Genomic DNA, 16,209 nt, shown 5'->3' with positions numbered 1-16,209 from the left:
AGAAGATTCAGCACTGTTCAGGCTATTAACTAGCTGGGAAAGTGTATTCTTCGAGAATGCCTGTCTGAAAAGACAGGAAACATTAATGTAAGGTTCAAGTGCTGGGCTTAAACGTACCTATATAAATAAGATAAAATGAAACACCGTGACACTTACATATTAACACGGCACTTGAAGGCCTATCTTTAATCATAGAGTACAGTTCTATGCTATCACAGGCTATTACATTGTATAATTATGCAACTTTCACCGGAAAAATAATTAAATACCCCTGTAGTATCTTGAAAAATTTTCCTTTCATTCTGCTAGACTTATATTAGTTTTCTTAAAATTACTTTTAAAAACATGATGGACAGCTTTTGAAACATAAGAACATTTTTTGAACAGGTGAAAATGAATGATTTAAGCACAAGGAGAAAGAAGGATGTTGACAGCTGCATTGCAGAATTACTTTATAATAGTGTTCTGCTTGCTAAAAACTCAGTTTTATATAATGATTCAACGATGATGAAATAAAGAAGTTGTATACACTATGTGCCAATAGACACATGTAACAATCACATACATTTTCAGAAGTTGCCACTTGATAGAATAGATGTATATAGCCGGTTCCTGTATACCCTCTAAGCCAGAGATCTGAAAAGATTTTTCCACTTCTAATCTTTATAGTTTAATTTTGTCAGTCTACATATAGGTAAGAAGTTTTTGTTAGGAATCTTTCTTTATCATTTTGGTTTCAAATTGGATTATTCTAAACAATAATCCAAGCTCAGAAATTGCTAGTCTAATGCGAAGTTAGTATCGGACATGAGTCTTAAGATGGAGAATGACTTTTACTTATGAATTATCTTTATGAAACAATGGGTTTTGATTACACATTTAAAACTACTCACATGCTTAGATATTTTTTATTTGCTAATACAATTAACTGAAAATTATCCTATTTTTTCTTATCCTTTCCAAGACTGAAAAACTTCAGAATAACCCTCTAGAAAAAAGACAGAGATTTAAGCATCAAACTATGCAAAGTACTGTCGAAGCAAGGTTTCAGTATGCTACATGTTTCGGGTTTTTTGAGGTATAATTATTGAACTGTATTATTTTGATGAATGATGAGTGATTTGATTTTATCATTATTTGTCTTTTGACTGCATTTTCATCTTATGAGCAAAGAATTTTTATTCCTTTAAAATCATAAATCTATTACTACTGTTTTCTCAAATACTTACTGGTATACACAAGCTGAAAACCTTCATCAGTGCCCTCCATGTCTGAGTTAAATTCCAACCACAAATGATTTGAAGTACTACTTAGCGTCAGGCCTCTTAATGATGCCCCAGTATACGCACCCAGCAGGTGAGCAGTGTTGTCTTTGCCATCATAGATCTGCAAAACAAATGTGAGTTTTACAGTTAGGAAGAAAAAAAAAAAGAGATATTTGAGTTATAAAATAATTCTGTACATCTCCATTAAGAGGGAGGACAGCTCAGCCAACACAGATCTATTGCCAGCTAACTCAGAATAATTTTTGGATATGCTGTTTGACTCTCTTGAGTTGACTTAATTGTGGTGATTTTTCAAATGCACAGTTTAAAATATGTCGGTTCCTTTTTTGCATAACAATAGAAGTGGGCAGAGGTGCGATATCAGCTAGGTGTTTTTAAACATCTATGTTTTCTTTTTCACTGCCAGTATTGTAATGTTGGTCACAATCTATCAGCAAACACCTATTTTGTGTAGCTGTTTCTTCCTCAAGTCGCTGAGGTGGCATAATAGAAAATCTCACGTATCCCCAAATTTGGCTTGTTAAATAAACTGCTGAATTTTTTTCTATGCAAAGAGAGGTTCAAATATAACTATAAATTAAAAGGAGACTAGGAAATAAAACAAATAGAATAACTGCTTCTGTAAGTTGAAAGAGTAGTGCAATCTATATGTAAATTGCTATACAGCACTTTTATTATTTATTTTTCTTCAAGAGTTGTACTTTTCCATATTTGAATCGGAAACATCTATCAGACTACTAAATATATAAACCAATCTTTTAATAATTCTCATCAAAATTCCTTACAAGCTTGGTTGCTTTAAAACATCACAGGCTATTGCATTCCTGTCATTCCTAAAAATAGTTAAACTATAACTTAACAATAACTGCTAACCCAACCACCATATCCTGTAGGATTTATTTAGTGACTTCTAAAATCATTAAAACTTTGATAAATGAGTTTTAAGAAAAATTTCACTTGCAAATCAGTAAATTGACCTCTAAATAATTTTCAAATTCCTATAGGGAAATTATAAAGCTTTTGTAAATAATAGGGAATTGCCTCCAGTTCTAAATAAGATCTAATTGTATTAATTTGAAATGTAATCAAAGCTTGCATTTGTAAACAGGAATCTGTACCACAATGAAATCAAAACAAATACACCAGCAATAGTAGTAAGGCAACAAAAAGTGACTGTGAAATATTATGACACCTGTTCCTCATCTGTGAGAATGACTTATACATGTAAATCCTATTTTGCAGAAATCCTCATGTCTCTAGTAATAACAAAGACTTTATACTTAATGATATGCTGAGATAAAACAAATAAGCCCTTTCTAGCCACCTCTAATGAATAAATAATTGTACAGCAGTTTGAGATGCACAACAAAATGACTTGGCATCATTCCTTGTTTGTTACTGAAACAAGCAAATAAATTCCAAACAAACTTCACATTTAAATGACAATGTCCTTACACAGAATAGAAAAGAAGACATTAAAGGAAAAAAAGGTGCAATTAATGCTTAACAACTAAAAAGTAATTTTAAAATATATATGATACATTAAAATGGATGTCTTAATTTTATTTAAAATTTTTTAAAAATTATACTGCGATCAGTAATCAAGCCAGAAAAAAAAACAGCAGAAAATTAGTTCTAAAATGCACTTAATTTTTTTTTTGTAACTGAAGGAAAAAAAGTCAATTCCAGGATAATTACTGCTATCCTACAGAGATATTTACATCATGACAGACTTAAAGAAAATCCAGCTTGTATTTGATGCTCTTTTTCCTAATCTCTCCAAGCTACTTATAACAAATAACACCCAAGGATTCAGGATTTATTTTATTTTTAAACACTACATAAGAGTAATCAATTTCCTGCTATGTGTGCATTACTAATAATTGACCAAAGGAAGCTATTAATAACTTATATCAACTGTTCTCAATGTCTCGCCAGAACTTCCCATAAGCCACTTCATGATACAAATTTTCTTCACCTTAGAATTTCCCCACACATACTTTATTGACAATTTTGTTAACTGTCCTACCGTATTAAACCTTTCATTTTGGCATTCTGATAATGTCTCCAGAGTTGTCACTAACTTTACTTTATGAGTTAACTAGCTGTCCCACTGTAAAATATCTTTAAGCGTATATAATTTCTATGAAGGAACAAAATTTAAAGTAACCTAACACTTCTGAAACTCTAGGATTCTTTGAGTAGAAAAACTGCATTTGGATGAGGGAGGGATGTGATTCATTTGAACATGAAATGGAATTTTTTTTTTCTTTTGGGTCCTGACCTTCAAATAGTCAAAGTAGCACATACCCCTCTTCTTGAGATAGTGGTGTCTCCCTTAGGACAATAAATGGATGCTTATTTTGTAGTATGATTCTCAATTTAAGTCAAGTTGTCTTTTTTGTGCTTCATTCAAGTTAATGTGCACTAAATAGAAATTTCTAGATGTAGTTTAAATGATAGAGTTATTAATTCTATTCCAAATTTATCTTTTTTTTTAATGTATTGAAGTTACAAAGAAAGTGGTAACACCCTACATTTTCATGAGATTTGCAGAACCAGCATTTATTTTCCAAGCTTTCTAAAATAGGTGGGAGTTTTGCTGAAGATTTTGAATGAGTTAGTAATTCAGCTTCAGAATTCAATCCAGAAGATGAGATTATCTGTGAATTAAGGTAGCACCATTATGTTATTTTTAATGTAGGAATATTCTTTCTTATAGACCTTGCCAGCACATCTGGATTTATGTCACTTGGGTACTAAATGTATGGCCAAGAATAATCATTATGAAAATACTATTTGGTTGGGTACGTTTTCCTTAAAGTCATCCTGTAGCATTAATGCAAAGAGAATTGATTCATGACTGCATAATGTGCAGTATGCCAGTGACAAGCTATTCGAAAAACAGAGGTCCATCTTTATCAGGTGTTTAAAGGCCTGATCTGTTAAACGATTAATTCATAAAGATGAGCAAAGGCACAGAAAATTGTATTAATGATGTTTTTCATATCGCAATGATATTTTGAAATGTTATAGGGAAGGATGCTAATAGTGAACACAGTTTATATAAATAAGATTTGTCCTGATAGTTATAATGTTTAATTTGGGGAGGAGGGGTTATGTTTGCATTTACAGTTAGAGAATAATTAAAACTTCCTAAGCTTTCGAGGGCCTCCATTATCAACAAATTTTAAATGGAAGTTAATGGCCTTTTTTCTGCTGACATATTTAACTCCACAAAATTTTAGCAAGGGAATAATATAAAGAGAATGTATTAAATTTGTGCATTTTAATCAAACTATTTTTGAGATTTACCATTGAAACATAAAAGGCATATGGATATGAAGATCTGTGCCTTTATAAAGAGAAGAAATAACATAAAATCATCAGCTCAGAGCTGAGGCTGTCAACACCCTGTCAAATGTATCATTTATATCACATGCAAATAGAAGCACTAATATAAAGACAGAAAAGAGCCCATATGTTTGGGGTTCTTTTTGTCCCCCACATTTATTACCTATTTCTCACTCATGTTTTCAGGATGATGTTGCTAAAAGGATTATGATAGCAAGTATGGAGATTCTTAAGAAACAAACTAGCAAAAAGCCCTAAACATTACCTTCTTTTGAAGTCTTTGCACAAAACCCCTCAAAAACTGAATCATGTGCACACATTTCAAAGCTGGCCCACAGGTGAGACAGCAAACAGATGCAGTAAAACTGAATCCTCCCTATTTTGCAGGAGCACAAAGAGTGCTGAGCCAAGCACAGGGGAAGAGGACCCTTAATGCCAGTTCTTCTATTCAGTTTACTGATACATTGTTACCTGCCTGTTGCTGCACTGACTGTTTTAATAGAAGGAAAAAGAAAGATTGCTTCATTACAGTATCAAAAATAATTCTTAAAACCATGTTTTTCCATATAGGTGCAATCTCATCCGGTACATCAGCTCTCAGTCTACATACTGCTAAGCACATAACCTACTACAAAAGGAAAAAAAAAATCCCCACAAACAACTGATACTCTCTTTCCACCTCAGTCCTTTTCATACTTGGTGTTCCTTTCCCTTTTGTTTTAGGTTCACTTATGGAATGTGCCTGCAAATATTGTTGGGGCGGGAGTTTGGGTTTTTTAACATTAACAGAAAACTACCCATTACTTAGTACCATGTATAGGTATATTTTTATTTATGCTGAATTCTACTAAAAATAAAGTAAACAATCACATTATCTTTGTTAAAGCTTCCATTTTAATAAAAGATGCCTTTCCCCCAGTAAATCAGAAAAGTATATTAAAAGATCTTTGACATAAAAGAATGCTTTCTACATTCAACTGATTTCAACACAGTTAAAGTGTTCACCACTAACAATGGACTATTGAGGCAAGAAGAAGAATTGCAACTCTGTTCCTTTCCATGCAAATCTAAAGGGTTTGCTTACAGCTATCAGAGACTGCAGACTTTACAAGCAAAATTGGTGGATGGAGATAAAAGCAGGGAATAAAAGCAGGTAGAAATATTCTCATACTTTGGAAACCATGTATTCTTTTTCCCTGCCTCACACATAGACAGTTTACTCTAAAAATATTGAATTCTGGAAACACAGTGCACAAACTCAATTATCAGTAAAATTACAAAGAAGGAAACAATTGTTACACAGTTTCTGAGATTAATATTAAATGGATTGGCACATAGTGACTGCACATATCTTAAATTCTTCATATGCCTTCATGAAACTTTCATGAATATTAAAACAAGATGTGGCACTATCAAGAGGAGGTTATAGGCCTACACAAAAAAAAGCAGACACATATATTTCCTATAGTTTCCAATAAAAAACAACCAGCCAAACAAAAAAACCACCTACAATAATGTAAGTAGCCCGAGCAGTTACATCAATAAGAGAAAAGGAAAATTGCATACTAAATGAAGCAAATGGAAAACAAATTATATGTTCTGAAACGTCTGTTCTGCACCAGCTTAGAATTGATAAATGGGAACTCCTCCTTCTCTGCCTGAGGAGTAACAGTAAGGGCTGTTGTTTATTTGTGTTAAATATGCTGTTTCCCTCTAATGCTGCATTCCCTGTCCAGCTGTTTCATTGTTTCAATCACAGTGCTTGTCAGGTATAAATTTGATCCATGGTCAGTTAATTCACGTAATAAGCAGCAGACCCCATGACTTGATGAAACATCATATCAAAAATTTAGTAGAATATTCAATCTATTCAGACTTTGAATGGAATTTTATCTACATAGCTCTAGTAATTGAAAATATCAGCTGATAGAAAAAGTAACACAAAGTACACGATTAACTTCTTCGCCAACATTTTCATCTATCAGTTCTGAAGAACAGAGACGTATTATCCATTTTTTAACCAAAGTCTGAAGCTAAAAGACTGAGCTTTAATTATGAAATATTATGGGGTAGCTTCATTTGTGTTTGGGGAAAGGAAGCTCTGTCTGGAAGCTGTTGTTTAAGTATCTTGGTTTCCAAATTGTGAATTCCTTACCCTTCCTAGTTCATAGTTAAAACAGAACTGTGTTCACTATATGTCACTCAGCTTTCTGCTGTAAGTCTGGATGACAAGTTGGGATTTTTAAATTAATTTCCTTCCATTGCCATTTTTCATTCCAGAAGACTTCATTATTCTTTACTTACCTCAGATATTTCTTAGAGTTTTGTCAAGGCATCAATGTTTATATACATTTACAAAGTAGTGATATATATTAGATAGGTTTACAGTATTTGTTGACTATTACTGTTTCACTTAAAACCAAAGTTAAAGTATACCCTAATGTCCTACTCATGTAGCCAAAAGTGTATTCTCCACAGTCAGCAAAATAGGCAAATAAGGCTGTATGTTCCCCTTTTTCATTTTAGTTACCAGTTCTACAAATATAAAAGAAAGTTCCTGAAGACTTATCTTCAAAGGTCTTTTACTGGGATTAACGTAAATCAGTCTAAGAGAACACAGGAAAAAAAATGTGGATAATCAAGAGTACTTTCCTGATCTTGAAGATATTAGCACTAAATACTAGGCATATTCCCAAGTCAGTCACACACCAAATCTTCCACTGATTCTTTTTCAGCTCCTGGAGATGAGGAGTAATCAACAATAATAGGGATCAACAGACAAATTCAGCACTGGTTCCATGAGAAAAGTTTTGGAATGTCTGACTGCTGCTTTGTATTTCATGAAACAAGACTCCTTTGCCAAATGAACACATGAAAATAAAGTCTGATGGGATTAAGACAATTTGTAAGAGCTTCATTTGAGAGATGAGGCAAGAAGAGATATGATGAGTTCCACAGATATCATTTCTCCCCACAATATTAAGGGTTGAGTGCCTCTGTCTTGCTACAATGTCAGATAGGAAGAAAAAAGTGATAATCATAACAACAAATACTTCTTGTAGGTTTTTTTAATAGATTGGGAGGAACTTCAGCTCAGTATTAAAATTCAAGGCTGCTGACTTGAAAAACAAACACTCTGACTACTAGATATTACTTTCGTCTAACAGACACATCTGCAAAACACAGCAAGTATTTCTGCCACTGACATTTATGGCTGAATGGTGGCCTCCCTCCATTTATAATTAATTTGGCATTACTCTTAAGTTCACATTAATTGAGTAGCAATATTAAAGTAGAATTTTATTTTATAAGCATCTGAGTTAATATTTTCTAGTTAAACATCTGTAGTGCACATGGTTGGAATGGCACTTGAGAACTCTTAGGTGCGTTTTCAAAATTGTATGTGCATTAAATGATTAAGGGAGAAAAAAAGAAGAAAAAAGTTTGAATTGTTTTATACTCATATTCATTTATATTTATATAAGAGGTCATATTTATATAACTGTAGCTCCCTCCCTACAGTGCTATGACTTTTACACTAAGATAACAGAGTTGAATGGTTTCAATCTAAAAAGTCTTGAGGAAAATGTAGCCATATACTTTTACTGGATGAGTATAAAAAATGTGGACAGACATACTAGGTTAGTGATTTGGGTAGATAAGGATTCAAGTTCAAATGTAAGACCTAACTTCAAATCTTATCCTAATGTTGGGTAATTTAAAGATCTTACCATAACTTCACTAATTTTTCTGCTTCATTAAGAAATTCCAAAACTGTTAAAATTACATACCTGCATACATCATCTGGATGTTTTAATGGTAACTTGAACAACTGGGGTTTTTTGTTTGGTTTTTTGCCATGCTATTTCTATGTTAATAAATACTAAGCATCTTTCAAATTAAATATCTCTGTATTAATTAATGTAAAAATTAAAAGATATCTATTTGGTTCTGAAGTAAGTAACGAGGCCAAAATAAAATAGACATACCTGTGCATGCTTGGTATCTAGTAGCCTTTGGTTTGTTTTGTTTTGCTTGTCTTTTGTTTTAAGAAGAACATAATACTTATTTTTACTTAAAACATTTCTGATTTTTTTTTCTTCTTGCTGCCTGATTTCATCTTACATTGGTTGTTTAGGTCTGCTTATATTTTAGGTATAATTAACCCCTTTTTGGACGTGCCTATGTCTGACAACTAATGACAGAAATCCTAACCTAATGCTCAGATGGCTAAAGTTAGATGAGATAAAACACAGTCTGAATTGCAGTTGTTTCTTAGAAATATATATTTCCATAATCCTTCTCATTTTAATAACTCCATGGCAGGATATGGTAGAAAAACTTTGGTTTTAATCAAACATGTTTGGCATGATACCTCTTGTTCCTTTGATTTCTGAGAGGCAAGTTTGTTTAAACTGAGTATTCTGAAAAAGTAGACAATTATTTAATCCCTTTTATGGATATCTTATTGCATCTTAAAGGTCTTTTCCAACCTAGATGATTCTATGATTGAGATGGTATGTGCTAAAAGACACTCAGCCTGATCATCTTCAGCTTTAAATATGTAGTTGGCTAAGCAATATATGCCTCTGGAAATGTATATTTTGGGGAACACAGTAATGAAATCTATGAACAAATCAAAGTAAATGCTGCTGAATTTATAGGGTAAAATTGCTCTATAAAACTCTGGAAAGTTCTAGTATACTATTTTTCCCTTTGTAGTTTCTTTGTTTTATGCAAAAATTCTCTTCGCATGTAATTGCTGTGATTATCATTTCACAGGAGATGTTACATACCACACAAGATTAGAGTAATTTAAAGCATGAACCTCAGGTACAAAGTGTAGTATGTAGACAGTGTAGCAAATTAAACTTCTGGGTATAATGTTTATTATGTTTAGATCACAGCTCAAGTTATGAAGATACTGAGGAAGAAAACAGAATTTATAAAAGATGTAATTGATGAATATTTAACACTAAGAATAGAATATAAATACACATTAAGGCAACATTTGGTTTACAGTTTCACTCTCTTTTAATTATATGTGGTCAGAAAAATACATGTTTTAAGGAACAGATTATGGAAACACCTCAGGTTGCCTAACTTTTAACTTTTTAGAAACGGAACTGATTTAGATATGTATTTTCTAAGAGATCCTTATAAACTTACCTGATACTGTACTATCACAGACAGATAAACTTCAGTGATATGAGGAACTACACATAACAAGTAAGTTACATGATTACATACCTTAAGAACATCTCCTTGGGCTAAGTGAAATGTTCTGGCAGAAATATTGATTCCTTTTCCTGCTTGTACCTGAATGCTATAAATACATTCATGGTTGTTTTCATAGTTAAGAGGATAATTGGGGGACAATAAGATTCCTTCATTATTGGTTGTGGAGGCTCCACATTCAGCTGCAGGTAAAAGAAAACGTTAAGGTATTTTTTAATAGAAAACATAAATATTTTTAGTATTGGTGATAATGGGAATGTTAATGCAACCAAGTTCAACATCATTAACATTTATTGATATCTAAGATATAGTTCTAAATATATGTTCATGACAGTGATTGAAGACTACAACAATATTTCTAAACTGATGCAATACTTTAATAAAAGTATGTTAAATAATATGGAGAGTTAGAAATCATATTAATGGCACATTCCATAATTATTATATTTTAAAGGATCTTTCTTGAATTTCGTTTTGGAGGAAATATACTTGTTTTTATTTCTCCAACACAGAAATTCATACAGACTTGTGAATTAAATGAAAGTAAAAGTACTCTAGGAGTTTATATGTGTACATATTTATATATACATGCATGCGCATAAATATAAATGCATGCAGATACACACATTTTCACACAGATTAATGAAAAAAGAGAATTTTTCTCTAATATGAATTTACTAAAATAAACAATATAGTCAATTCTAGAAATTGCAGTAGAAAAAGAGTTATGCTACGTCTACCAGCTAAACAATAGAAAAAAATGATTTCACCAATAAGCAAGTAGAAAAATAGTAACTCCCAGAGGAAAAAAAAAAAAGGAAAGAAAAAGGAATTGAATGGGTTTAAGTTTAAGAGTTAAAAATAAAAATAAGAAAGTGTTTCCAAGTAATACTGTTGTTATTCCAAAAAAAGAAACCTTATAATTGAGGACTTTGGTTTAATCACACAAAAAACCCAAAACCACATTAAAACCTGTGGCAATGCTACATGAGGCATTAATAACTAACTTTCATTTACTATCATATTTTGGACTACTTACATAATGTAATTAAGACATTTTTAGCATTGAGTCACCAGGTATTTTAAATTAACACTGAGAAACTACAATTTTTTCCTTCCCTTTGTATTTAGTCTTGACATGTAGTCATTATAGTGCAAGGGCAAGAACATTTCCTCTCTTTTTAACAGATTTAGATTAATTTTAGATTTAACTGTAACACTAAATTTTCTGGGGTTTTGTTTGTTTTCAGGATCACTTCAATATTCCTGCCATTTATTTTACCCAGTCTTATGAGAATGCACCCCAGTTATTTTAACTTGGGAAATTAATTGTTTTATAATTTCACAGAATAAGAACTTGTATTGTGCAAAACTATGTGGTACTTTTAATAGTTTGAAAAGATGTTTAATCAATCTATGGTATCTATTTTAAGAGTTATTGTTGTTTATTAGCATTATTATAATTTCCTCACCAGACTTGTTTGAGCGAAATCCAGGATACTGAAATATATATATTTTGTATATGAACTTTGTACTTTAAATGACAAAAAAACATTGATTAACTATTCTTACTGTACGCAGCTTAAACAAACATTGTGCAGAAAGCCAAATCAGGCACAGATCAAAGCAGAAGAAATGCTTGATGACTATGTTTAGTTCAATAGCGATACAGAACAAGTACACAAATAATTCAGGTGTCATCACTTTGCACTAGAACAGTTGGATACATATAACCTAGGCAGAAGTGGAAAACCTTCTAGTCCACATGATCCTGTCTATCCTTTTATTTTATTCTCAAATAAATGGGTATTTGCTACTCTGAAGGCGCATCGGTCAGTTTGAATTACGACACTTAGGAGTAAAATGATTGTAATTTCAAGTTTGTGGGATATCCTTGCCCATTCCAGAGAGATAGAAAAGTCAAAAGGCATAAGGCATTTATGGTATTAAGCTGATCCAGCAACTCTGGGTTTGTCAGAACTGTAATTCAAACCAATTTTTTAAAATCTGAACGCATCAGTGATCCAACTGGTAGGACATTTTTAACTAATATTTAAGAGCCATGTTATGTTTTCTGTTAAAAATATTGGTTCATGTCATAACATTTACCAATCTGATTGTACTTTTCTTAATATAGAGGGACAATGTTGTGTTCCAAGTTGTGGAAGTGTTCAAGGTCAGGTTGGATGGGGCTTTGAGCAACCTGATCTAATGAAAGATGTCCCTGTCTATGGTAGTGGGGTGGACTAGATGATCTTCAAAGGTCCCTTCCAACCCAAACCAGTCTGTGATTCTATGTATGATCTCAACCCTCATGTTAGCAGACAAGAAAGCAAGTTTAGTAACAGTAGTCTTCAAAAACACAGTATAAATAATTTCTCCCATAGCATTCAGTTATATCATTACAGTTCCATGGAAGCACATACTGCAGCCTACAACAGTAGCTTCTTTTGTACATTTCTCAGAGGGATTCTCAGAAAATCAACAATTTGTCCCTTGCTTCTCTACTTGGCTCCTGTCAGTAGAAATTATGTCTTTAAAAAAACCCAAAATACAAAACACCAAACACACACACAAAAACCAGCAGTAAAATACTGAATAAGTGCAGAATTAAACAGGGAAGATATACGATTAATATTATAAGATTTTGGTTGTTTAATCCCAACTGGCAACTAAGCACCTCACAGCTGCTCACTCACTCACCCCCTGTCCCACCAGGATGGGGGAGACAATCGGAAAAGTAAAAGTGAGAAAGTTCATGGGTTGAGATAAGAACAGTTCAATAAATGAAATTAAATATAATAACAACAACAACAACAATTGTAATGGAAAAGAAAATAACAAAAAAAACCCCAAATCCAAGAAAGTAAAGTGATGCAAATGAAAACAATTGCTCACTACCCTCTGACTGATGCCCAGCCTGTCCCCAAGCAGCGGTCCCCCGGCCAGCTTTCCCCCTAGTTTATATACTGAGCATGACATCATATGGTATGGAACATCCCTTTGGTCAGTTGGGGTCAGCTGTCCCAGCTGTGTCCCCTCCCAACTTCTTGTGCACCCCCAGCCTACTCGCTGGTGGGGTGGTGTGAGAAGCAGAAAAGGCCTTGACCCTGTGTAAGCACTAACAAAAACATCCCTGCTTTATCAACACTGTTTCCAACACAAACCCAAAACACAGCCCCATACTTGCTACTATGAAGAAAATTAACTCTATGCCAGCCAAAACTATCACAATTTTCCAAACTGTACCATAGATAGTTCTATCTGCCAATCTCCACTTCTATTGTCAGCATGAACATGTTGCTTAAAATTATACGGAACTTCAGGTAAGGTACGGTTGCCTTCTATGCTTTGATGTTAATACTATAGCTTAAATCAAAAAAGACCAAAATACTTCTACATGCAGTTAAGTGCTGAGTAAAAAAGTGTCAAGGAAAAATATGTTAACTGAGTTCTTAAGTTTAAAATAAATACAAATATAAAATATATTTAATTTGTTTAAAGTGTTTGGAAAAGAATTGTAACACGCATTACATTAAGTGACAGAAAAAAGAGACTGAAGAGGCAAACCAGGATAAAATTAAAAAAAAATGTGTAAAGAGGGAAATATAGAGGAGAGAAAAGAGGGGACAAAACACTATTTCAGAAGTAAAGGAAAAAATCACAGAGGAACAGAAAGTCTGTGACCATCCTTTAAAAACATACTTAGAGCTGTTCTCAGAAATTACAAATATTTCTGCACTGCCTTAATGTTTCATTTCAGTAGCATTCCCCATTCAATAGAGATGAAATTCAGGTTGTTTTAGTGAATGATGTTTTTTTTTTTTTTTTAAATAATTCACTTATTTCAGCTGAAACTTAGATCTTACCCTACACACTTTATTTGTAGGAAAAAAAAGAACTCGGGAAAATATTCCAACATCCAGGTATGTTTCCACAAAGACTTTAATTCAGCCTTATATAAAGTACAAGGATATAACACTAAGATTGAAGTAAATCACTGTTTCTGGACTTTACCAGAAATATAGAATCATTTCAGTATTAGAAAGGAAAATAAACAAAACCTCAAAGAAAAATAATAAAGGGGAAATACTGATATAATGAGCTATTTATAAGAAATGACTGTTATGCTTTTGGTTATGAATGTGTGTTTATTGCACATTTCCATAATAAAACAGATTAGTTTAAACTACTGTTTATTAGTGTATTTGAATTCTGTAATCATGTAAAATGCCATTGTTATTGTAACCAAGGAATGAAATGCATCTGTTTGGATAATTTTAACCATTTGAAAACAATTCTTCAATGAATGGCTTTTTAAAAAAAAATATGATCTATTAGAAGAATTTTGCAAGGTTTCTCACAATTCAGCTGATGAAGTACTCACCATAAATAATTATCAAACAAAAAACCGTGATGTGCTGCTACAGATTGAAATTCAGCCCTTGTTTTCTTCAAGGCAATCCCTCGGAATCAAAAGATAAGAGCTACAAATAGCAGTTAAGTATTTTGAAAAGATGTTATCTCTTGGTTAGGAGACTAATCGCATTGCAACAGCTTGACTGGGCAAGTAAGTGGAAGCATTCTAAAAAGCATTTTATCTTTAACCAACAGTGGTAGAAGACTGCAAATGAACAGATACTTCAGAAAGTGTACCTAAATTTGGTGGTCAACAAACTGTTTCTTATAAAACTGTTAATCTTCAGTTCTACCTCTTCAACTGATGATAGATGTAAGCAAGAAAATAGACTTGTCAAAACAAAACAAAGCAGAGGATAACAATAAAATTCTGAAAGGATTAAGTTGTGACTGAAGCATTCTTTCCTGGAATAACCTGAGTTATGAGGTCATCCGAAGTTTTCCAGGTGGTTTTGGTATCCTGATAGAGTTAAGTACTGGGAACCCATGCTGTTGAAGAAAATGAAAGGAACATTGTCTTCTTCAACCAGTAAGAATAGTGCTTTTCACTTTTATGTTATACTGTTCCAAAAAAACAGATTTCCTTTTATAGAGCCAAAAATGAATAACTGCAATTTCTTGTTATGTATGCAGTACATCTACATCAGAGCTGATCTCAACATCAAAAGATTCATGTGGCTGTCTGTGTATTAAACAGACTTTCAATATACTTTGCACATATTTTTTTGGCTGTTATCTGACTGCATCATTTATGTTATAATGAAAGACACTGTTGTCAGATTTGGGAAGGTCCTGTATTTAAGACCTACACATAATTTTACAGCAAGTTGATATTTCTACTAAAATGGCCAAATACAAGATAAATTATTGCTAGAAACAATTATTCACATTATTACTATTATTTTTCATAATTAATAGCTTCAGCTGACAAGAATGGGGAGGAGTCCCATATACTTTAAACAATATGCTCCTGCACTGCAAATGACCAAAGGAGGATGGAGAAATAGCATGACAAATGAGCTTCTGCATTAGTATTAACAAGGTAAAATGTATTAACAAACACATATTTTATATCAGGAGAATTTAAACAACCAATGTGAACGATTTGCCTTTAAACTAACTATAACTGTCTCATAAAAAACCAACCAACCAAACAAACAAAAAAACCAACCTCAAAACACAACAGCCTAAAACTAAAACAAAACACAAAATAACTTGAGAACTGTTGGAACTTAGTGAAAATTTCCACGCAATGAACAGGAACAGTTAAAATTTTATATAAAATACTAGAATACATAAGAAATGTTAAGAAAGTGCTTATCACATTATAATGCCATTATACCAACAGATGGCGAGCCCTCAATGGTTGTATTTTGCTTTCTTCAGGATATCCCATCCCTGAAGAAAATAGAAATACAACTTATACAGAAATGTCGGGAGACATATTTAAAGGAATAGATTTACTTCTGACAAACAAAAGAAAGATTAGGATTAATTTGTTCTGAGAGGAATCAATGGCACATTTACAAGTTAATATCACAGTCCTTAAACTGAGAATTCATGCTGCCAAAACATTCCACATATTAAAAGAAAACTCAGTTAAAACTATCAAAAGGACATCTTTTCAAACCCAAAATATTAAAAACAACCTTTGCCTTTAATTCTGTGTATGCACAGAAATGGATAAAGCTATGCAGCAAGACTCTAATGGCAATTTGGCATAAGATGTGCAGAGGGTAGCTAGTGGCTCTCCCAATAATTAAGGGACCTTGCAATTACTGCAGAAGATTCTGCAGTAGAACCTTCACTTCATTGGTTACATAACTGTGCTTCAGTTCAACACTGAAATTATTTTTTCTCTCATACAATATAACCTTTCAGACATTTCTGTTTTTCACTCCCAGGTATTCCC

At 32.7% G+C, this 16,209-nt stretch overlaps 1 protein-coding gene across 3 annotated transcripts in view; it reads right to left on the bottom strand.

Moving 5' to 3' along the window:
* The window catches only part of CSMD3 (CUB and Sushi multiple domains 3), a 731,455-nt gene that overhangs the window by 255,819 nt on the left and 459,427 nt on the right, over positions 1-16,209 (bottom strand). For all 3 annotated transcript variants that reach the window (XM_059815714.1, XM_059815715.1, XM_059815716.1), the window contains 2 exons: positions 9,891-10,060; positions 1,230-1,386 (listed from right to left, as the gene is read on the bottom strand). In XM_059815714.1, the coding sequence (XP_059671697.1) occupies positions 1,230-1,386; positions 9,891-10,060 (327 nt within the window). The remainder of the gene's footprint in view (positions 1-1,229; positions 1,387-9,890; positions 10,061-16,209) is intronic.

Source organism: Gavia stellata, chromosome 3 (genome assembly GCF_030936135.1).
Source record: "Gavia stellata isolate bGavSte3 chromosome 3, bGavSte3.hap2, whole genome shotgun sequence".
In the NCBI taxonomy this organism is placed as follows: domain Eukaryota; kingdom Metazoa; phylum Chordata; class Aves; order Gaviiformes; family Gaviidae; genus Gavia; species Gavia stellata.
This window is presented reverse-complemented; position numbering and strand designations above follow the sequence as displayed.